At 44.3% G+C, this 24,673-nt stretch overlaps 1 protein-coding gene across 1 annotated transcript; it reads right to left on the minus strand.

Annotated features, from left to right (window-relative positions):
• Positions 1-17,105: 17,105 nt before the first annotated feature.
• On the minus strand, positions 17,106-23,469 carry LOC113438964 (uncharacterized). Its single transcript, XM_026704599.1, has 5 exons — positions 22,642-23,469; positions 21,516-21,616; positions 18,477-18,636; positions 18,046-18,226; positions 17,106-17,308 (listed from the first exon to the last, which is right to left on the minus strand). The coding sequence occupies exons 1-5, from the start codon at positions 23,467-23,469 to the stop codon at positions 17,106-17,108; spliced, it is 1,473 nt and encodes a 490-aa protein (XP_026560384.1).
• Positions 23,470-24,673: the final 1,204 nt, after the last annotated feature.

The raw sequence follows: 24,673 nt of genomic DNA on the forward strand, positions 1-24,673 counted from the left end.
TTCAGAGCAAGAGAGAGCAGCTCAGGAGAAAATACCTAACAGCTGTGAAGGCCCAGCTGCGTATTTTCCAATCCACTTGGATTCAACCTACATTGCAGCAGCTGATCTATAAACAATATTTGGAGAGCTATTTTTGAGACACGCAATACTTACATGTAAGGTTACCAGATGGCGTGGAAGGGGATAAAGGATGTCTCGCCTGGATTTGCCCAACAGAAGCATCCCAGGCTTATCCTCTTGACCCACAAAGTGTCCCCTCTTCAGCAGGAGAATTCAGGGGCCGCAACTAGACAGCACCAGCACACACACAAAAATAAGACCACACCTACTGCATCCAGTTTTGGTCACCACACTATAAAAAAAAGATGTTGACACTCTAGAACAAGTGCAGAGAAGAGCAACCAGGATGGTTAGGAGACTGGAGGCTGAAACGTACGATGGATGGTTGCAGGAACTGGGCCTGGCTAGTCTAGTGATGAGAAGGATAGCAGTCTTCCAATATTTGAGGGGCTGCCATAGAGAGCAGCGGAGGGTCAAGCTATTTTCCAAAGTGAGAGAAGGAAGGAAGGAAGGAAGGAAGGAAGGAAGGAAGGAAGGAAGGAAGGAAGGAAGGAAGGAAGGAAGGAAGGAGGAGAGAAGGAGGGGGGTCAGGCTATTTTCCAAAGAGAAAGAAAGAAAGAAAGGAAGGAAGGAAGGAAGGAAGGAAGGAAGGAAGGAAGGAAGGAAGGAAGGAAGGAAGAAAGAAAGAGAGAGAGAAGGAAGGAAAGAAAATAAAAGAAAGAAAGAAAGAGAGAGAGAGAAGACATGTCCAGTTTAAGGGAAAAAGGGATGGGGTGACATGACAGCAGTCTTCCAATATCTCAGGGACTGCCACAGAGAGAAGGAGGGAGTCAAGTTATTTTCCAAAATGAAGGAAGGAAGGAAGGAAGGAAGGAAGGAAGGAAGGAAGGAAGGAAGGAAGGACACCTGAGCAAACCATGGGTGGACAGAAGACATGTCTAGTTTAAGGAAAAGAAGGATGGGGTGACATGATAGCAGTCTTCCAATATCTGAGGGGCTGCCCCAAAGAAGATGGAGTCAAGCTATTCTCCAAAGCACCTGAAGGCAGGATAAGAAGCAATGGATGAATAATCAAGGAGAGAAGCAACCTGGAATTAAGGAGAAATAGTGGCAGGAATTTGGTATGTCTAAGGAAGAGAAGGACCAGGGGGTGACATGATGATAGCAGTGTTCTAATATTTGAGGGGCTGCCACAGAGAGGAAGGGGTCAAGCTATTTTCCAAGGCATCCAAAGGCCAGACAAGGAATAATGGATGGAAACTGAACAAGGAGAGATTCAATCTGGAAATAAGTGAGAACAACCAACTCATGGAACAGAAGTTGCCTTCAGAAGTTGTGGAAGCTTCATGGAGGGATTGGACTGCCCTCTATCAGAAATGGTGCAGGGTCTCCTGCGTAGGTGGGGGGTTGGACTAGATGACCCACAAGGTCCCTTCCAACGCTGTTAATCTATTTCAAGCACTGTGATTTCATTTTAAGGTATGCCGATTAGTGTACATTTGAAGCAATGATAAAGTTATTCTAAGCCTACATCCGTCTAACCGCGAGATAGTTCTTGACTTACAACTGGAAGTTTGTTGCTAAGTGGTCCTTAAGTGAGTTGGACTCAGTTTGGGGCTCCGTGAGAGTTATAAACCGAGAACCTCTCCCGTATGTAGCATTTCTAAGGCTGGATTCACTGAGCACCCCAAAACATCCTCTGGTTGTTTGATTTGGGCTTTGGCTGTTGTGTGAATCCAGCTAATGGTGGTTTGCAGAGATTATATGTTGAATGTGAGACAAGACGCTTTTCACAGAGCCAGAAAATGTTTAAAGTGAATCTCTTCCGGAGGCTTAACGGGGCAGCCAAAAACTCTCAATAGAGTTGAACCGTCCAAATCACATTTCCTCTCCGTTCTTGGATACTTCTGCAACTCTCTGACATTTTTTGTGGGGTCTGGAAACCTCGAAAAGCTAAAAATATACGTTATTTATGATCCCTGAACTAAGCACTGAAAGCAAGGACTGAGAGGTTAAAAAGCACTAACAATAAGTTAAAGGGGAATACGAAGCTTCTTGTGAAAATGCAGGCAGGAAGTCCATGGTCTTCTGTGTAATTAATCAAAGGGATATATTACAGATATTTTTTCCGATAAGAGCCAGGGCAAGATTAATCTATATAACCGTACACTCCAAGAGTTTTCAAAGCACTCACATTTCTCCTTGCACGCTAAATTTAATCAGGAGTGTTTCTTGCATTCTGGATGCAAAAATCATCTCAACCAGCTACACTTTTTTAGCTTGAGCTTCAAAACCGTCAGGGTTGAGACTGAGAAACTAAACAGCTGATATATTTAATTATAGAAAGAACTGCGTTCAAAAGAGCCAGAAGGAGACTAAAAAAGCCCCCTATGAATATTTGCTTTCGATTAAGAAAACCTTTAGTCAATAAGGCTACGGCTACAAAATATTTACATCCACATTCTGAAAATTCAAGCCACAGACATAAAGCTGCAGAGGTGTTTTCCTGCAATATTTCCTGCTGTATAATGTTCCAGGTGTTCAAAATATTTGCAAGGGACCTTTCCAGAAAAGTGTGAAGAACTGAGCAGAAGTGGAAAAGTGTCTTTAAAAAACTGCACTCCCGTCCAATTGGAATGTGTTTGTTGTGAGGACATATTTTAAGCCTTGAGAATGACAAACAAATCAAGAAAATGCAACATGGAAATTGCACGTCAAAAATACAAACATAAAAGAAACCTCAAACCAGTAAAAAAGGGGGGAAAAAAACATTTGTGATTATCCTCCCTGCAGAAACACACATTCTAAGCTACACTCCAAGAAATGCTCATTAAACATTGGTTAATAAAATGATTAAAAGCTGATCCCATGGAACAAGATAAGGGCAAAAATCTACATTCTGACATCCACCAGATAAAAGCAATAAAAGAAGATTAAATGTTAATGTGCTAGTAGATTCCCCCTCAGAAAAAAGGGGTGTTTTCTATGTTCTAAGCAAGGATCACGCCCACTTACAAATAATTCTCCTCTTACAACAACTCATTTAGTGACTGACCCAAGTTACAACAGCACTGAAAAAAGGGACTTACGACCATTTTTCACACTTACGACCGTTGGAGCCTCTCCACCTTCACGTGATCAAAATCTGGATGCTTGGCAACTGACTCACCGTTATGATGGTTGCAGCGTCCGATCCCCTTTTGTGACCTTCTGACAAGCAAAGTGGAATGGAGAAGCCAGGCTCACTTAATGACCGTAATACTAATTGAACAATGGCAGTGATTCGCTTAAGAGCGGGGCAGAAAAGGTCGTAAAAACGGGGCAAAATTCACTTCGCCAACGTCTCGCTTCACCACAAAAATCTGTGGGCTGAACGGTCAGTGTACTACTCCCTGTAGTTTTCCCTACAGGTTTGCAACCCGGTGGAAAAAAAAACTGTATTAACTCGGCCTTGCCCAAGTGTCCTTGGGATGTCCTTGTATGCATGCATTGCGTGCGTGCATGCCAAACAAACACCTGAGAATAATACAAAGTTTATTTATTCTGGATGCATGGGTGGAAAAAATGTGGGTCAGCCCCACTAAAGTAGACCCTACCAGGAAATCAACTCCGCGGGAAAGCTTAAACCACTTTGATTGAGACTGGCTATAAAAACAGAATTTTGCTCTCCTGATTGTCTCGCATCTCCTTTCCTTTTTAATATGTATTGCTACTCCATTAGGGAGGTGTCTGTCTGAGCCACTTCCCAGTGTTACCTCATGGTTCTGGAGTTTAAAAACACGTTTCCGCCCCTTATGCTTAGGTCAACGTTCCTACATATTATAGGTAGGCCTTGGCTTACAAAGGAGACTATTTGTAGATTTGGAAGGGACCTTGTAGGTCATCTAGTCCAAACCCCGCAGCCACCCAAGCAGGAGACCCTACACCATTTCTGACAGATGGCAGTCCAATCTCTTCTTGAAGGTCTCAAGTGATGGCGCTCCCACAACTTCCAAGGGCAACTTCTGTTCCATTAGTTGATTGTTCTCCCTGTCAGAAAGTTTCTCATTTCTAGGTTAAATCTCTCCTTGTTCAGTTTCCATCCATTATTCCTTGTCTGGTCTTCGGGTGCCTTGGAAAATAGCTTGACCCCTTCCTCTCTGTGGCAGCCCCTCAAATATTATCCTATTATCCTGTCTCCCCGGTCCTTCTCTTCACTAGACTAGCCAGGCCCAGTTCCTGCAACCGTTCATCGTATGTTTTAGTCTCCAGTCCCCTAATCATCCTGGTTGCTCTTCTCTGCATTCTTTCTAGCGTAATTGTCTAGTCAGATATCTCAAACAGAACAAAATAAGAATTGGAAGGTACCTTGTAGGTCATCTAGTCCAACCCCCCTGCCCAAGCAAGAGACCCTACACCATTTCTGACAGAAGGCAGTGCAGTCTCTTCTCAAAAGCCTCCAGGGATGAAGCTCCCATAACTTCTGAAGGCAACTTCAGTTCCATGGGTTGATTGTTCTCACTGTCAGAAAGTTTCTCCTTATTTCCAGGTTGAATCTCTCCTTGATCAGTTTCCATCCATTATTCCTTGTCTGGCCTTCGGGTGCCTTGGAAAATAGCTTGACCCCTTCCTCCTCTCTGTGGCAGCCCCTCAAATATTGGAACACTGCTATCAGGACTAGCCATGCCCAGTTCCTCTACGTTTGCGTTGTACCAAATTGCACTGATGCTCCCACCACAAGGTTTCACGAACCTCCAAAAGGAAATTGAAGAAACCCAACCCAGATATTCACTCCAGATCTAAATACGAGTTTTCGTCCTTCATAGCAACCGAACAGGTTGAGTTGTGTTTCCTTCTTCGGGTAAAATCTCCAAGGAGCATCATGAGAGAATACAAAAAAGCAACGCGTGCATGGCTTTCTCGTGCGCCGGTTGCCAAGAAAAAGAGAAACACAGCCCTGCCAAGCCATCTTTCGCTTGACGGAGCATCTGTCAGCTCAAGTGTCTTGAGTAAAAAAGGCAGGGATTAGGAAAGAATTAGGAAAGGCCCGAGAAGGAAAGAATTAAACCTCCAAAGGATGGAAACTAATCAAGGAGAGAAGCAACCTGGAATTATTTTTATCTATTGATTTGGTTTGATTTGTCAATCGCTTGCAAGATAATAGGTATAAGTATAAACATGAGTAACAATACAGGCAATAGGTATGAATAAATGGGGACAATAGGACAGGGACAGTAGAAATAAGCAATGAAGGATTATGATTCAATGTGAATAGGTGTATTAAGAGATATGATTGGTATTATTGGATAAACATTTGGGTTTCCTGCCTGAGCAGGAGGGGTGGACTAGAAGACCTCCAAAGTCCCTTCCAACTCTGTTATTCTGTTCTGTTCATTTTTTACCCTAACTGAGGAAGTAAGCTGTGGGTAGCACTTCTTCTGTAGCTCCATTGAAGGACAGAAAACTTCCAGTTGTTCCTCTGTCTTCTTTTTGGACATAGGGAGATCTTCCCTAGTCACGGGTGATTTCTACAGTTCTTAGCTGGAAAAGCCCTGAATTGGGAAACTTCTCTGTGTCCAAACGAAGATATGAGGAACTTCTGGAATTTTTATGTCCTTCGATGGAGCTGCGGCAGAAACGCAGCTCAATTTTCCCCTGCCTTGAAACTATAAAATCATATCGCCATCATGAAATTCAAGGATCGCTGCTCCATAAAATGAGAGGGCGCCCTTACACAGGAAAAGAGAGAGACGTAGAGAGGAGTACATCGAAAGTGTGGATATATGTGTGTGAGCACATTAGAACTGTGAAAATAAAAGGAAACCACATCGAGAGGCTTATTCGTCAACGCTTCAGAAGGGCGAGACAAAAAAAGTATCTCACTTCTCCGTCGGCTTTTCCTGTAGCATCTTCAGTCTCAGGCCACATGTCATCTGAGGAACATCTCTAGATGTTTCCATTGAAGATGCTAAAGGTAGACAACCCATGAATATTTTACTGGTGGATTTTCTCCGAAAGGAACCATTTCTCCAGGTGCAATTCAAGGTGCTGGTTGTCACCTTTAAAAGCCTCCATGGCTTGGGACCAGGTTATCTGAGGGACCAGGTTATTTCTTGCCGGTCACATCTACCCAACCCACCAGAGCGAGGAGGCAAAGAATGCTGCGGATCACATCCCCAAGGGAGATACCGTCTACCTTTTTCAGCCTGTTGTGAAAACTCAGTTTGTATTAAGAGAGGTGAACCTTTTTCCCACAGTCCCACATTCTTGGTTTCAACTAAGCAAGCTGCGTTATAAAATCAACCCTGTGCTTATTTTCCAATCCAGAGCGTGCCATCTACAGAAATCTATCTATCTATCTATATATATATATATAAGCGAAATGCCATTCACGCATCATCACAAAATCTCCAGAACCTTAAAGCCTACAAACTTGAAATTGAGCACCTATGTTCCTCTTGGCTTCTCGGTGCTCACTAAGAAAGGGTTTTTTGAAATGACCATCAGAGCATTAGTATTTCCTATATTATTATTATTAACATGCTCTGAAGCTAAGGAGTTCTACTCCCCCTCCCCACCTGAAAAGAAATCTCTTCCAAATGCAAAACACAAGCAGAGAAGTTTTAGTTTCACAGCACCAAGCAGTTTTAGTCCAGAACAGTTGAGCTAAGCCATGCCCAGGCTCCTTGCTATCTCCTTCTTGCTCACACAGCAAATACTGTTTCACTTTCCAAACAGTCCTCAACTCCCACCCTGACAGGATGCTAGCCAGATAAATACCAATGGATGCTGGTAGTCAGAGGAAGAATTCCCACCCACCCCCTTATTTTCCTCCCCAAAAACTAAGCCTGACCACATAGTTTCGTAGCGAAGAACGGGTATGGAGCTAGTATTTTAAATATAGAAAGCTTCGTTGCTGTCATTGCTAATTTGGTCTTTTTTTTTTTTCTATTCCCCTCTTTGGTCCTCCAGTTTGGTAGCTGACAAAAAAAAAAAAAGGCTTAGAGCAACAGTGGTTTGGTTTTTTGCTGCTGCTGCTGCTGCTTTCTCCTTTTTGCAACGCATCTACAGTATTTCCTATCTGCAGCTGTCTGAACAGCTGGGGGAAATAGATCCTGCGGGAGATAATTATGGCAGCCCTGTTTGTTTATAGACAGCTTGCTTCATGCCTTTGATTCGTGCCTGCATAGTTTTCCTCTTCTGCTCGAGATAAACGCAGGCACCACACCTACTGCTAAGTTTCAGAACTGGGTTTCTTGCGCGGGGATGCCCGCCCTCACACAGCCTCCATTACTCATCCACCTCTTGGCAATGATGGACGGATGTGACATATCCACATCCCAATGAACCCAGTCATGCTACTTCGCTGGACAAAAGCCAAGGCTCAACGCAGACCTCTCTGTCGTGCCCATTTTAAAGGCCTTTTAGGTCTGTGCATTTAAATCTATATTTTTGTCGGGTATAATGCCAGAGAGCTATATGAGAGTGGAGGGAGAGAGATGTACATACATACATACATACATACATATTTTTGTAGATTTTCACAGGTACAGGTATGCAGGTCTTGGCGTGTTCGGGTCTTTTCCCATGTAAGATTGAGAGCATCTTGACAACGTTTTGACAAGGTCCCACTCGCCACCTTCAGGATGGTGCTTTCAGCTTTGTGCTTGTGCTTCAGGCTGGTGCTTCGTGTTTCGTGCTTGTGTGAGCAAACAAGCATGAAGCCGTAAGCACCAGCCTGAAGGTGGCGAGTGGGACCTCCGTCAAAATGTTGCCAAGATGCTCTCAATCTTACACGGGAAAAGACCCCAACACGCCAAGACCTGCACACACACACACACGTGCATGTATTGACAGCAGCAAGGATTGTATTTGCACAATATTGGAAACATGGGAACACTCCTTCCGATGAGGATATAATTGGCTTAACCCGCCACATAATGGCCTATTGAAACATGATTAAATAAACCCTGAGTACAAGCGTCTTCAAACTTGGCAAGTTTAAGACTTGTGGACTGCGACTCCCAGAATTCCCGAGCTACCATGACTGGAGGAGGAATTCTGGGAGTTGAAGTCCACAAGTCTTAAAGCGGTCAAGTTTGAAGAACCCTGCTAACTTAGTAAGATGGACAAACTGGAACAATGATTGGTGATGTCAAAAGCAACAATGTTTTGGGCACATCCAACCAGCAACCAGAAGAAAGAGGAAGAGGAAGAGGAAGAGGAAGAGGAAGAGAAAGAGGAAGAGGAAGAAGAAGAAGAAGAGGAAGAAGAAGAAGAAGAAGAAGAAGAAGAAGAAGAAGAAGAAGAAGAAGAAGAAGAAGAAGAAGAAGAAGAAGAAGAAGAAGAAGAAGAAGAAGAAGAAGAAGAAGAGGGGGAGGGAAGGGGAGGAGGAGGAAGAGGAGGAGGAGGAGAAGAAGAAGAGGAGGAGGAGGAGGTGATAGTAGTAGTAGTGGTAATAGTAGACAATGGTTGCTCTATGTCCCAAAACAAGAAACAACCATTTACAGTTGGCATTGATACCAACAGCACGAATTGAATTGTACGAAAGCACAAACCTCTGTCTCCAGCTAGCCCCGATGATGGCCCTCTAACCATCTTTCTCCCTTTCTATAGGATCTTTATATCCAGACCTAATCAAGCATTCATTCATTACTTTTTCCAACCCTCAACACAACTAAGCTTTCTTTTTTTTTCTTCTTCTTTTCAGAAACAGTTGACCTTTCAGGGGGAAACACAGCGCAAGCGGGGAAGGAAAACCCATAATTTATATTACAGCATAGAAAACAAACTCTTGATTGTCTTCCCCACTGAATGGAGGAGAAACCCAAATCGGACCAGCTGGGATTTGCCCAAAGGACTCCCTTCTACTACTCCAGAAAGTCCCATTTCTTCCAACAAGTCGGTGCTTTATAGCAAGAAGAGTCTGGAAAGGGATCTTCAGCACATCCCGTCTGAAGAAGGTTAATGGGAAAGGGGGAAATGAATGGGTGGTGAACAACTGGAATGTATAGGAAACCAAAGGCACGGGAAAGCGAGCGTGGAATGGAAATATTGACATTCAAAAGGGAGGCAAGGGAAGGCAGGGTGGGTGGGCTTGAATTTTATTTTATTTATGTATTTGTATAAACAACACGGGGCAGAAACCACGTCTAGTACTCCCTCTTCCTCCTGTTTTTCCCACTACGACAACCTTGTAAGGTGGATTGAGCTGAGAGTCTGACCCAACTTCACCCAGCTGGCTTTCATGCCTAAGGCGGGACTAGAGCTCACGGTCTCCTCGTGATTGGTCCAAAGTCACATCAGCTGGCTTTTCATGCGGGACTAGAACTCTCCATCTCCTGGTGATTGGTTCCAAGGTCACCCAGCCATTTTTCATGCCTAACTCACTGTCTCCCGGTGATTGGCCCAAAGTCACCCAACTGGCTTTCATGCCTAAGGCGGGACTAGAACTCACTGTCTCCCAGTGATTGACCCAAAGTCACATCAACTGGCTTTCATGCAGGACTAGAACTCTCCATCTCCTGGTGATGGGTGCAAAGTCACCCAACTGTCTGTCATGCCTAAGGCAGAACTAGAATTTACCGTCTTCCAGCGATTGACCCAAAGTCACCCAGACATCTTTCATGCCTAAGGAGGGGCTAGAACTCACTGTCTCCCAGTGAATGGCCCAAAATCACCCAGCCAGCTTTCATGTCTATGGTGGGACTAGAACTCTCCATCTCCCAGTGAATGGCCCAAAATCACCCAGTCAGCTTTCATGTCTATGGTGGGACTAGAACTCTCCGTCTCCCGGTGACTGGCCCAAGGTCACCCAGCCAGCTTTCCAACCAAAGACAGGACTAGAATTCACCATCATCTGGTTTCTAGCCTGGAGCCTTAGACCAAACTAATTCTTTCAACCAGCCATCGACCTCTTGTCTCTTTTTGACCAAGCCTTGGGGACACCCCTTGCTTGTTTAGGGACATTTCTGCCCAGATAGGTAAGCAAAGACAGCTCCATTACATTTTTGCCACAAAACTCAACTTCCCCAGAAATTGATCCAGGCATCTCTGCTTCTCCAGATGTGCTGGGCTACAGATGTTTATATTCTCAGTGTGGAACTAAAAAAAAAAAAACCCAGATCGGATCCCCAAAATACGGATCAGCAGGCTTTGATGATTTACGCAGATGAAGGAAGATTGGGGCTTTAGATTGTTGGGCAAATCCAGGGAAAGGTTTTTCTTTAACACGTCGGCCTATTAATTCAGAGGCGGATGTGTGTTTTTTCTGTTTTAATGTGAAACTGGACTGAAACTGCAGAGATTGCAACTCTGGCCATCCAGGAGAACAAAGGCCAAAAACAGCAATTTATCTCTAATCGTGGTCAGCCAACAGAAGAAGGAATGTCAAGAGGAAAAGGCCTGGTTATTTTCCTTTTTCTCCCCCCTCACTTCCCAATGCTGGCTTATTGAAATCAAGAAAGCTGCAAAAACGAAGCTGATCTTTTACAAGCCAAGCAGCAGAACGAGAAATTCGGAGCCAGGGGTGGATGGGAACGTTTTTTAGTAATCAATTCAGTTCAACCGAGGCCACCAGATCAAAATCCTCAGCGTCAGAAATCACATGCACAAAATTGACACACAGAAAAAGGACATGCAATCTCGTGGCACGTCCTTGCCAACGGAAATAAAGACGGGTTGGGGTCAGAGCCCATGGGGGGTGAGAACAGAATTTGAGGGAGGGGGGTTGTCTAAAATCTAGGGCTCAGACCCACCCAGCAGAGAAACCCGACTGCACAGAACATCATTAAAATCACCGCTTCCTGTTCCACACAACTATTCATAGCTGGCTCCCAATATTATTAAGCAAGCTTGCCAAACCCTCAGGTTATCTTTAGCTGCACCCACCCACCCCGCGACAGGAGACCAGGGGCCCCGGGGCTTGCACTCTGGACTCCAGCTCCCATCATCCTTGACCCAGAACAGAGTGGCTGGTTGGCACAGAGAGTTGGCACCTAAAAGGCCAAAGAGGTCACTCAGCCCAGCCCGGTTCCGACTTTGCTGAGATCAGGCGATTCACTCGGCCGCCCGCCCCTCGGACACGCTGAACCACACACTGTGTGTGTCTGCACACACACACGTGTGTGTGTGTGTGTCCCACAAGAGAATCCACCTCCACTAGCCCACAACCGTGGGGATCACACACACACACACACACACCAATCCTAAAGGCTTTGCCTGGTCTTTCTCCTTCCCGTGCCAAGCCGGGTCGTGGGAACCGACCGAAGCGTGTTCACGACTCCCCTCCCCCCCCCCCAAAAAACAGACTCCCAAACTGGGGGAGAAGGGAGAATCGCTTGCTGCCCCCCTTCTCGGGACTCTACCTTGCCCGGCTCCCTCCTCCCCAGAACCCACCTCCCCGCAAAAAGCGCCTCCTCCCATTCCAAGAATGCCCGGCGTGAAATCTAGAAGAGCCCTCTCTGCACGCGCTCAGAGGCACTCTCGTCCGATCCGGGCAAGGGACGGAAGGCGGCAGGACCCCTCTCCCCACCTGCTTCTCCCTCCTCCCCAGCCCCCTCCCCGCAAAAGGCGCCCCCTCAAGAGTGCCCGACGTGAAATGTTGGGGTGCCTCTCTGTACGCGCTCAGAGGCACTGTCGGAGGCAAAGAAACCCCCTCCGTCTGCTTTTCCTTCCAACCCAGCCTTCCCCCCGCCCCCCAAAAAGACGCGTCCCAAAAAGGCTCGACTTGAAATCTTGGGGTGCCCCTCTGCCCGCGCTCAGAGGCACTCCTGTCCGACCCCGGCACGGGACAGAGATGGAAGGGGAGAAAACTCCTCCATCTGTGGCTCTTCCCCCCATCCAACCCCTCCCCCACACACACACAAAAAAGGCGCCCACTAAAAATGCCCGACTAGAAATCTTGGGGTGCAAGATTTGCCCAGCTCCCTTTCGCCCGGAGCGGCTCGCCCGGCTCGGATGCAGCGCCAGCCTCGGCCGGCCTTGCTGGCTCACCGCTTCCTCCTCCGCCTCCTCCTCCTCCTCCGTTTTCGTCCATGGTGGGGAGCAGCGTCGCCCACCCCGGAGCAACCCCGGAGCAGCAGCAGCAGCAGCAACAACAACCGCAACTCGGCTCGGCCGGGACGCTCCGCGCGGCCGCCTTGCTTGCAAAAACGCCGCCGCCGCCGCCGCCGCCGCCGCTGCTTCTAATGCAGCTGTTGCAGCTGTTTCCAGGCGCCGCTGGCTCGGCCCGCCCGGCTCATCTTAGACCCGGTGCAACCTCCGCGGGAAATGGGCGGACGATGCCTCGCCTCTCCCCCGGCTCCTTCTGCCCCGCCTGCGCTGCGCTGCGCTGCTTTGCTCCGGCCAGGGGAGGGGGAGGGCAGGCCAGGGGGACGGGGAGGGGGTGGGGGGTGGGGGGGGGAGGAGAGAAAGACCCATTCAGGGGCACCTCTGCCAACCAACCCCTGCAAAGCATACACTCCCCGAACCGGTGGTCGTGCCCTGCTATGGTGTGGGTATTGTGGAAGGCGATCCACGACTTAACAGATTATCAGAGTTGGAAGGGACCTTGTGGGTCATCTAGTCCAACCCACCCCCTGCCCAAGCAGGAGACCCTACACCATTTCTGACAGATGGCAGTCCCGTCTCTTTCTTGAAAGTCTCCAGGGATGAAGCTCCCACAACTTCCGAGGGCAACTTCTGTTCTGTTGGTTGATGGTTCTCTCTGCCAGAAAGTTTCTCCTTATTTCCAGGTTGAATCTCTCCTTGATCAGCTTCCATCCATTATTCCTTTTCTGGCCTTTGGGTGCCTTGGAAAATAGCTTGACCCCGTCCTCCTCTCTGTGGCAGCCCCTCAAATATTGGAAGATGCTCTCCTGTCTCCCCCGGTCCTTCTCTTCCCTAGACTAGCCATGACCAGTTCCTGCAACCGTTCATTGTATGTTTTAGTCTCCAGTCCCCTAATCATCCTGGTTGCTCTTCTCTGCACTTTTTTCTAGAGTCTTAACCTCTTTTTTTACAGTATGGCGACCAAAACTGGATGCAGTACTAGGTGTGGTCTTACTAAGGCTTTATACAGTAGTATTGATCCCGATTGTATCTCTCTGTTAATGCAATTTAGGATTGCATTGGCTTATTTGGCTGCTGCTGCACACGGCTGGCTCCTATTTAGCTGGTTGCCCACTAAGACTCCAAGATCCCTCTCACAGTTACTGCTATTGAGCCTGGTGTCAGCCAGTCTATAAGTGTACTTTAGGTTTTTCTAGCATAAAACAACTTACAACAGCTCATTCAGTTTGAAGTTACAACTGCATTGAAAGAAGTGATATAGGACGTTTTTTCTCACTTATGGCCGTTGTAGCGTCTCACACGGTCGCGTAATCTGACTCGCCTTTACGATGGTTGCAATGTCCCCCAGGTTCATGCGATCCCTTTTTGTGACCTTCTGACAAGCAAAGTCAATGGGGAAGCTGGATTCACTTAACAACTGGTGCAAGAAAGGTCATAAAATGGGCAAAAATCACTGAACATATGCCTTGCTTAGAAACAGAAATTTTCGGGCTCAATAATGGTTGTAAGTCAAGGACTACCTGTATTGTATTGTATTGTATTGTATTGTATTGTATTGTATTGTATTGTATTGTATTGTATTGTATTGTATTGTATTCTATTCTATTCTATTCTATTCTATTCTATTCTATTGCATTGCATTGCATTGCATTGCATTGCATTGCATTGCATTGCATTGCATTGCATTGCATTGCATTGCATTGTATTCTTTTCTACTGAATTCTATTGTATTCTTCTGAATTGTATTGTATTCTATTCTACTGAATTGTATTGTATTGTGTTCTATTCTATTCTATTCTATTCTATTCTATTCTATTCTATTCTATTCTATTGAATTCTATTCTATTCTATTATCCTATCCTATCCTACCCTATTCCATTTATTATAGTTTTATTGTACTATATTATTACAGCTACTCCTCGACATAACCATCATCCGTATGGCAACTATTCAAATTCACAATAGCACTGAAGGAAGGGACTTATGACATATCCTCACACTTATGACCATTGCAGCATCCCCGTGGTGTCGCTTTTTTCCAGTGCCGTTTCCGTTTTGAACAGCCGCTGAAGCAGTCCTTGTGAGTCGAGGGCTACCTGGGATGACAGAAACCAGGCTCATAACAGAAAACAAGAACCAGTTTTCTTGACTTAGCCAGATGTCTATCAACAACCAGGGAAAAATAGCGCCAACTGGAACGACACTCGGTTGTGCCATGGAAGAAGGAAGGGATTGCCAATTTTTCAAGGTGGGGGGGTCCCCGAAGCAAAATTATATTTTAATCACACGCGTGTTGATGGAAGGGCATCACGGCCCGATTCGGTGCCAGCTTTTCATTTCAGATCAATGTGTCAGATGTCACTGAGAACAAGAAAAAATATTCCGCACAACAAAATGGCTGCATTGTCTTTGAGGCTGCTTAATGGCCCTGCACAACATCAGCTTAGAAAGACTTAACACCAAAGCTGGGATTTTATGCCAAATGGGTGCTGTAAAAAAAAAAAGAGAGAGAGAGAGAGATTGGAATTTTTTTTACTTTCCTGTTTTTACGTTTTGTTCTGGAAGAGAAAGCTCACCCAACTTTTCTCATGAGCTGAAAAGAATGGAAGGTAGAAAGGAATTTAATCGCGCATAGAGACACTCTTAAAATGAGGAATCTTTCCCAAGAAATCCTCTTTGTTTTTCTTTTTCTTTTCACTTTGGGGATGGAAATGATGCTCCGAGGCTCCTTTCTGTGCCAGAACTGCAATAATACAAGTTATCAGTGTTAAGAAAAGACCAGCTAATATTTAATAGAATGGGAGGCCTGGTTATGAGTCACTTTTTTATTGTGACTTTGCTGAATGAATGGTTGTAATTTGAGGACTCCTTAATCTTCAAAAATAGAGTTGACATTCGTGAGTTACATCTGGTGGTTTAGTCTCTCTCTCTCTCTCTTTCTCTCCCCCTGTCTGTTTTTCTCTGTCTCCGTGTCTGTCATTATCTATCTATCTATCTATCTATCTATCTATCTATCTATCTATCTATCTATCTATCTATCTATCTATCTATCTATCATCTATCTATCTTTTTCTTTCTCTCTGTCTATCTATCTTTCCCTAACTATCTTTCTCTATCTATCTATCTATCTATCTATCTATCTATCTCTATCTATCTTTCTATCTTTATCTACGTATCTATCTATGTATCTATCTATCTATCTATCTATCTATCTATCTGTCTGTCTGTCTATCTATCTCTATCTATCTATCTCTATCTATCTTTCTATCTTTATCTATGTATCTATCTATCTATGTATGTATGTATCTATCTATCTATCTTATCTATCCATTTATCGTCTATCCAACTATCTATCTATCTATCTATCCATTTATCATCTATCAACTAATCTATCATCTATCTATCTATCATCTATCTATCCATCTATCATCTATCTATCTTTATCATATATCTATCTTTCTATCTTTCTATCTATCTTTCTATCTTTCTTTCTATCTATCTATCTATCTTTCTATCTTTCTGTCTACCTTTCTATCTATCTACCTCAGTATCAGGATGGCCCATTCTTTTGCGTGTTAAAAACAGTGCAACAAAAGGCATCCATATTAAGTTCCAACCATCACAACAGCGAAGAGGTTTACGAGCACAGCCAGTTGTGCTTTAGCACTGAACCATCCGGCTGCTGAGGTTAAGACGTGGGAGATCTTCAGCCAGCCTGACACTCATGTTTCCAACTGTGGTTCGTGGTCTCAGAAGGCCACCTACGTGCTGCCCAAGTTCTCAAATTCTTCTGCTGAAGAACGCCGGCAGAAAACCCCTTTTCCAGTCACTTCATCAAATCGAATCAAGTAAAAGAAAAGTTCACATACATACCACAGTCCTTACAATACAGTTTCAAAATGAATCATTCTGATTTTTTTTTTTAAAGCTACCAGAATGAGGGGCTGAGGAAAACCCTGGATTATTTTACCTTTGATCCTTGGATACAAACCAAACCAAAACAAAACCAAACATCTTTGAGGCCAGCAAATGGTGGAAAAAAGCATAGATCCTTCCTTCAAATATTGCAAATTGGTTTTATCAGCTGCCTCTCTACCCCACGTTCCCACAACCCACTATTTTTGATTGTGTATGCAGATTTTCAGTCATGTAGGTCATGGTTGACCCAAAGGTGCTTTTTCCATAAGGTCACTGGAATTTCTTGTGTTTTTTTCCCCTTGAAAAGGTTTCGCTTCTCATCCAAGAAGCTGCTTCTGTTCCAAAAAAAAAAAGGTCCAGTTGCCTTTTGGAAAAGCACTTTGGGACACTATTCCTCATGTCTTCCTTTCCTTTTTCCATATTTTCTCTAAAATGGCCTACAACATAGATAAGGGGTCCCCAAACTTGGCAACTTTAAGACTTGTGGACTTCAACTCCCATAATTCTCCAGCCAGCATAGCTTAAAGTTGCCAAGTTTGGAGACTTCTGACATAGATGAATGGCCCCTAAAATGTATTTTTCAACAAATGAAGAGCAGGCCAATTGGGGTGCTTGGTGGATCATAGGAACTTGGTCTACAGAGTTGGTCTACTGACAAGACTATGTTTGTGTCCCCATCAAGGTACAAGTTTTAAATCAGAGATGGAAGAACCTTAATTTATCTCCTCCAAGAGATCAACCTTCAATCCTTCTTCTACTTGTACCGGAACGAAAGTGTCCACAGTTCAACCTAAACTCTGGGAGAAGATCATTGTTTGGCCTGCTTCATTTTTTGCCCCGCACCAAAAGGAAGTTTAATTTTTATTTCAAGCGTTCCTTTGTTGCCTCCAAGTTGAATTGTCAAACTAGCATGACCAGAAAATCTAGACGTAACCCAGGATAGACCTCAAGTGGAATTTAGCAGGTGAGGAGGTGTGAGTGGAATGAATTATCAACCATGACACAAGAGGTAGGATGAAAAACACATCCCAAGTTTGAAAAGAAGCTTTACTATAAAAGGGAAAAAAAACCAACCAAAACTAGAAAAGATGCATTTTTCAAAATTCGATCGAATTTCCTTCGGAGGCAGAGCGAGCGAAGATGGTGTTTTCGAGCTGGGTTTTCTTTGCGTGCATTTTGATCAAGCCCGTGATGGCTTCATTGCCAAACATTTCGGCTAGCTGCAAAGGGGCCAGGCCTCCCATCGCGCTATTTACATCTGCGGCAGCATTCAGCAATAAATAGCAAATGCCCAGATGCCCTGAAGAAAGAAAGAAAGAAAGAAAGAAAGAAAGAAAGAAAGAAAGAAAGAAAGAAAGAAAGAAAGAAAGAAAGAAAGAAAGAAATCAATCAATCAATCAATCAATCTTATTCAATCTTATTCAATCTTATGAAATGACTCTCTCTGTTCTGACCTTGGCTTCCTCAAAAGCACAAAGTCGGCTCCTTCTCCCGATAGAACTCCTTTTATTTAGTTTACTGTGAATTCCTCTCCAGCAAAATCCCAGCCAACAGTCTTTCATGAGATTTCACCACTACAGACTTTTATCAGGCTTGGAGAGCTGCCAGGCCGATATCTTCCAAACGCCATTCTGTAGCAGACAATACTTGGCAAGAATGCAGGAAAAGATCTTCACCCAAATGAATTGAACTAATTGTCTCCTGCAAAACCCCGCCCTTCTTTCGCTCCTCTTTATTCCCTCTGGGAGGGGCCATTCACCATCCACCTGTGCCTTTATTCCCAAGTCGACCCTTGTTCCTTAGATGTTCCCTTTCTCCTGGCAGCTCTGCGTATGCACACACTGAGAATAGGCTCCAGCTGTTCTTCTTCCTCACTGGTGTCCGCCTCCGACACAGAGCCTCCCCCAGACTCCCGGCCCATGTTCCTCCCTGACTTCTTCACTGTCTGAATCTGCTGCCAGCTCCTCTGGCGGGCCACAACACTCTCTCTTTCTCCATTTATTCAAAGACTGCCAAGAGATTTCATTTAATATTTACCATAAACAATTGCCAAGTGCAACGGAGTTGCCCCATCACACTGGGGGTTCTGGACGTTCACGTTAATCCCAGGATAATGTAAAAGCAGAGAAATTAGGTGCATTTTGCCAGTGTTCACTGCAGCGTGGAGGGGAGTGTTCCCATTTTCGGCTGCCTGGTTTACGTCAGGTACGGGAAGAGCCTGCAAATCAAGACATGGAAAGCACTAGCAGGAAAGAACATAACTTAAAATCTCCAATCCTTGACTTACAACCACAGTTGATATTTCTGTTGCTAGGCAAGACAGCTGTTAAGTGAGTTGGGGGTGGTGGTTTGCCCCATTTTACGACCGACCTGGCCACAATTTGTTAAATTATTTGCCACCGTTGTTAAGCTAGTTACACTATCTTTGGAAAATCTGCAATCATCAAGGTTTCTTGCATGCAACTGACCATTTCAAGAAAATACTCCAGAATCTTAGACTGGTCATAGATGGTGGCCAAAAATAAAAGATTTCGGTTCTTTTCATCCACGATGCTCAGGTCCAACTTCTGGCTTCTGACCAGATAATCCAAGACATCGGCGTATCCCCACTGGACAGCCTGCAGAGCTCTTGCGGGAGAGAAACCAAGACAGGAATAGTTACAACCACTTGCAAAACAGACCAGTGTGGAAGACATTTAATAAAGTGAGTCCCTTAAAGGAGAAGTAAAAATCTCTCAGCTTTAAGAATTACAAAGATCTGACCTCTAACACCCTCCAGTGGTGTGAACTAGCAATTCCATCGTCCTCTTCAAAAAAACAATTTTGTTCTGTTCCGGGGTTCCCAAACTTGGCCACTTTATGACTTGTGGACTTCACCACAATTATTAATAAGATTATATCAATGCACAGAGATGGGTAGTTATTAACAAAAGTTATTGAAGGATAAAGAAAAAGAAGAATATTATAAAACATGGGATGTTTGGTACGAACAGATAAGAATAAGACGCCAAGGCGTCAAATGATTTAAGGTTTTCATGTAAATAAATGTAAATAAAAATGTGTACATGTATAAAATGTCTAGAATGATGAAGAATCAAATACAGAGATGTATAATATGTTAATTAGAAGATATTTACAATGTAAACACTGCTATAGTAACGTTGTAAAGTGTGGAAATTTGTTTTTAAATGTTAAAACGTTGAATAAAAAAATTATTTAAAAAAAAGACTTTTTTTTTTTGAGGGTGGACGCTCAACCTCACTTGATCACAAACATTGGCTTCTCTCCCAAAGACAGGGCCCATGCAGGTATTACCCTCGGTGGACTTCATGTGTGATAGGTGAGCATCTCTCCTGTCCTAAGACATGACAACTTACGCAATATACCAAGGTTTGTAAATCTCAGGCTTAGCATGATGTACAAACCCAACTTCTGAGCAGCATGCAAACCTCCACCCTCCAAATAAAGTTGTAAGCAGGGCGCTGGATTAAGTAAGAGCTTAAAGATGATATCTCTGGCTTTGTCTCAAAACCTAGAGCCCAAATGGCAGGGCTTCAATTCCTTTCAGTGATAAAAATCTTGGCTGGTTACAAGGCACGATTGCGGTTACAGCCTGAATTCAGGCATGAATGTGTGAAACTTTGCAAACCACGGTTGATGACTTTGGCTCATTCTTCTGCCCAATTAGTTGGCCTCGGAAGACGCCCAGTTTAGAAATATTTAAAACAGCCTTGACTGTGAAGCTTGTGAGTGAGTGTAACCCAGGCAGGAGTTAGCAAATTATCAACCATTGGAGTAGACAATGTATGTATAATCCAACCTGTGTGGTCTTCTTTAGGTTGACAAAAGACTTGGAAGAATTTGGATCTATGGAAAGCTAACAAAGAATCAACACTGGATGGAACCAATAAAGGAACTGATATCTGGGCCTGACAAAAGCTGAGAAATGTGGGAATTGTTGAATAAACTATGCACAAATACAACAAGATCCAGAGAAACTCTGAACAAATGAGGCTATCCAGTTACTTTTGCTCTTTGTGAGTGTGGTGACATGCATTCAGACAACAATACACACACACACACACACACACACACACACACATTATACGTTCCCTTTGTGCTCCGATCAGTGTATGCTTGTGAACCTTATGGCATCATGACGGAACACAATTAATGTTGCTAGTTTCTGGGCAAAATCCGTTTCATTTGTACACATTTTAATCTTGTCTTTTGTACTTTACAATACAACTGAGCAGTGGCTCCGTGGCTAAGACCCTGAGCTTGTCGATCAGAAAGGTCGGCAGTTCGGCGGTGTGAATCCCCAGCGCCGCATGACGGAGTGAGCTCCCATTACTTGTCCCGGCTTCTGCCAACCGAGCAATTAGAAAGCATGTAAAAAATGCAAGTGGAAAAATAGGGACCCCTTTGGTGGGAAGGGAACAGCGTTCCTCCGTGCACCTTCGGCGTTTAGTCCTGCCGGCCACATGACCATAGAGACGTCTTTGGACAGTGCTGGCTCTTCGGCTTTGTAATAGAGGTGAGCACCGCCCCCTAGAGCCAGAAATGACTAGCACATGTGTGCAAGGGGAACCTTTACCTTTATTTTAAATTTTACGTCATATAGTACGCCTTGTTTTAACTGGGATGCTTCCGACACCAATAAACAAACTCCTGTGGTGGATTGACAGTGGGTCATTGCTTAATTTTCCAAACCTTTACCAAAATTGGCAGTCCTCGACAATTGTCGTAAATATTGTCATAAACTTGGGTCTGACTCACAACGGCAACAACCTACAATGGAAGTTCCCATCCTATTTGTGGTCATGTGTCAAGGATTCATTGCAAAAAAAATATATTGTCAATGTTGTGGTTCATTGGCAGCGGTTGCAGCCAGCAGCAGAATTGGACTGTGTGGAAGAACAGGGACCAGTCTGGGGGTCTGGGGAGGACTCGGATGAGGGTCCTGCATCCGATGCAGAGATGGGGCCAGGACCATCTGGGAGTGGGGTGCTGACTCCGGAGCCTCCAGAATCTGGCAGCAGTGAGGAAGAGGAACAAGGGGAGCATGTTCCCAGTGCGTGTGTGTGTGTGCAGAGCTGCTAGAAGGTGAGAGCAGCTGAAACAAAAGGGCGACTCAGGAGTAAGGCTTGGAGGCGATTGGCCCTCCCATCAGCTATAAAAGACGGAAAAGGTGAAGAAACCGTTGTAGGAAGCAAAGTCATTCATTCTGTTCGGATTAATCCTTGAAGCTCTGTGTGGACTTTGTACTTTGGTTGGTGTTTTATAGTTCATTTGGCATTCTAGTTGTTGGCGGCAATTCAAAGGAGAGAAAGGTGTGTGCTTATCTCGAGGGACTGTTTGGGACTCATTACAGGCTGGGAATGAACATAATTCCCAGCATTGAAATAAAACAAGAGTTGTTTTAACTAAGTCCGTGCTTAATTACGATTTCGAGAAGCCTTGGTCAGAACAGCCAAGGAGATTTTATGGATGTCGATTATCCTTACCTTTCTTTCATGCCTTCACTAGCTTCTTGTTTGGAAACCGAACTGGGACTCTGGACAGCTGCTTCCAAAGAGAGTTGGGTACTGACCAATGCCTTATAGAACTAAATTTCAAAATCAGAACACTTAGTATGTGAACGTGCATCCTAGCTCCAAATCTCTCTAATTAATCAACATTTTAAAAGAAATTATTACCGTAAGAAAAGCATATACAACCACAGCTGGGACAGTTGTTCATAAAAAGAAGAGAATCTCTGTAGCTCAGAGCTGAACTGTGGTGTCCTTGGTGGTCTCTGAGCTTGGTGGTTTTCTTGCGGGCGTTTCATTACCCCGCTAGGTAACTTCATCAGTGCTAGAAGGGGGTAGGGTTTGCCCTCTGTTTATTTCCCCTTCTGGCACCGATGATGTTACTTAGCTGAGTAATGAAACGCCAGCAAGAAAACCAGCAAGCTCAGAGAACAGCAAGAACATCTTGGTCCCTTTCCTAAAGATATTTTGCTTCGCTTCGAAAGCCCCAACGTGTAAATAGAAGTTTTCCCAGGCTGTTTAGACTCCTCCCCCTGTTTCCATAATGGCGGCTTTGCTTCAAGGAGGAGCAGCAGCCTGGAATTAAGGAGAACTTAGAACAATTAATCAGCACAACAGCTTCCCTTCAGAAGTTGTGAGTGCTCCAACACTGGAGGCTTTTAAAAAGAGATTGGACAACGATTTGTCTGAAATGCTTGGGCAAGGGGTTGGACTAGAAGACCTCCAAGGTCCCTTCCAACTCCTGTTATTCTAAGAATAGCAACCCAACGCTTGCTATTCTAACAAGTAAAACTGCAAAAAGCTAGGATCGGCCGAGAAAGGTATCGCTGCTATAGCAGATGGCCAAAAATTCAGAGACACAAAAAGTTAAACCCAACTCATTGATGCTAATTAGATGCCAATTAGATGCGCTGCCCTAATTTTAGCCAACCATGTAACACCCCCTCCCCCCAAATGTTACTTAATACTGGTTTTCTAGGGTGTTCTTAAAACACACTGTAGATGCGGTCTCAGCACATGGACAGTGTTAAAACAACAACAGCATACAAGCCAGTTTGCAATCCTGTCCCTTCTCCCTCCCATTTCCCACCTGGGTTTTTACCTTGACCATAGCGTGCCAGAGATTTGCAAGGGAAAATTCTCGTATAGCGAGCAGCCACTGAGTGATCTGAGGGTTTTTGCTCGGATACTGGATGTTGGAAAGCATCTCCCTGTATCCGGAGGAGTTGGGAGAAGACATGAGGTTCAAGTAATCTAGAAAAATGTAGGGGTGCTGATTGCTGGCCAACCCCATTGGGTATTCGCTCAGGGCCACCAAGAGGATGGAACTCAACTCTGAAGGCTGAAGGTCCTTGGAGTCCAATCCTTCCAGGAATGCAAGATGGACTTCGTCTTCGATCACCCCCAGTTCCAGTTCCAACAACTGTTGCTTCTGGTCGTGCTGGAGTTCAGACAGCCAGAAGTGTGCAAATTGTACGAAGTTTTCCTTGGAAGCGCTCCACTTGCCCAGCTGGCTAAGGACAGCTTGAGACTTCTCCTGCCAACCTGCTACCGAGGTACTGTCAAAGTAGCTGAAGATCTTCTCCAAGAGCTGGTTTTCGGGTAAGAAATGCAGGTTGAGGGACTCCTTAGAAGACACAACTCCATTGGTCACCTGGCTCAGGTTGGGCAGGGCTTTCTTACCAATATGGGGAAGTGGGACAGCGTTGAACAGGGGGCAGTTCCTGATCTTAAGGGAGAAGAATTCCTTTTGCAAATGGTTATGGTTATGGTTGGCCTGAGAGTGAGCCATTAAGGTGTGGATATTTGGAAGGTGGAGGATATCTTCCGGCTGAGCCAAGGCGCTTTCCTGCAGCTGTTGTCCCAACTCCTCTTCCTGGGCCATCGTGAGAGCGGAGAGCGGTGTCACTCGGTCCTCGACGCTCTGCATTGTGGTGAAGCCCAGGATAGGTTGGTGATCGGCCTTCCTTGGCAAAGTAAGTCACAATTTAATGGATCTCAATATGAACCTGCGATAAAGAAAAAACAAGGGGGAGATACAGGCAAGTAAACAAGAGCTGGAAAAGAGCCAACCGTTGAAAACTTTGCAGGAGAAGATCCAAATGAAGTATTTGTTTCCTAGTATGATCTGGTTGCTTATTAGTAACCTATGACTATCCCTAAGCATTGTATCCTATGATTACTGATGGATGTATTTTATTGCATTTTCTTTATGTACATTGAGAGCATATGCACCAAAGACAAGTTCCTTGTGTGTCCAATCACACTTGGCCAATAAAGAATTCTATTCTGTTCTGTTCTGTTCTGTTCTGTTCTGTTCTATTCTATTCTTATTGTACCCTAAGACTATCATTAAACGTTGTTCCTGATGATTCTTGACTCTTGACGAATGTATCTTTTCTTTTATGTACCCTGAGAGCATTTGCACCAAGACAAATTCCTTGTGTGTCCAATCACACTTGGCCAATAAAGAATTCTCTTCTGTTCTGTTCTGTTCTGTTCTATTCTATTCTTATTGTACCCTAAGACTATCATTAAACGTTGTTCCTGATGATTTTTGACTCTTGACAAATGTATTTTTTCTTTTATGTACCCTGAGAGCATTTGCACCAAGACAAATTCCTTGTGTGTCCAATCACACTTGGCCAATAAAGAATTCTATTCTATTCTATTCTATTCTATTCTATTCTATTCTATTCTATTCTATTCTTATTCTTATTCTTATTCTTATTCCATCCCATCCCATCCCATCCCATCCTATCCTATTCTTAATAGATTTGATTCTATTCTTAATAGATTCTATTCTATTCTATTCTATTCTATTCTATTCTATTCTATTCTATTCTATTCTATTCTATTCTATTCATTTCCTGGCTTTAAGCAGCTGGCTTCCTGCAGTGGCAAGGGACTCCATCATTGGAGATTTTTCAAGCAAAGTTTGAAAACCATTTGTTTGGGATCTTTTGGGAATTCCTGCCCTATGGGATCATAAAGGTTGGGAGTTTGGAGAACTTCCAGTTTTTCAAGACCCCTTCTGACCCTCAAATTTCTACGTTTCTCAATCTAACATAGAAAAAGAAGAATGTTATTTGAAGGGACTTTGGAGGTCTACTAGTTCAAGCAGGAAATCCTAT

The sequence above is a fragment of the Pseudonaja textilis genome, chromosome 14 (assembly GCF_049901715.1).
Source record: "Pseudonaja textilis isolate UNSWEBS1 chromosome 14, rPseTex1.2, whole genome shotgun sequence".
Classification (NCBI taxonomy): Eukaryota; Metazoa; Chordata; class Lepidosauria; order Squamata; family Elapidae; genus Pseudonaja; species Pseudonaja textilis.

Bases quoted from the DNA above. Each gene is read 5' to 3' on its own strand.
- LOC113438964 (XM_026704599.1), bottom strand. From the start codon at position 23,469: ATGCAGAGCGTCGAGGACCGAGTGACACCGCTCTCCGCTCTCACGATG. The intron at 18,637-21,515 runs GTAAGGATAATC...CTCTCCCGCAAG, and splicing joins AGTGAAGGCATGAAAGAAAG to AGCTCTGCAGGCTGTCCAGT. The intron at 18,227-18,476 runs GTCAGTTGCATG...CTTGATTTGCAG, and splicing joins TGGAGTATTTTCTTGAAATG to GCTCTTCCCGTACCTGACGT.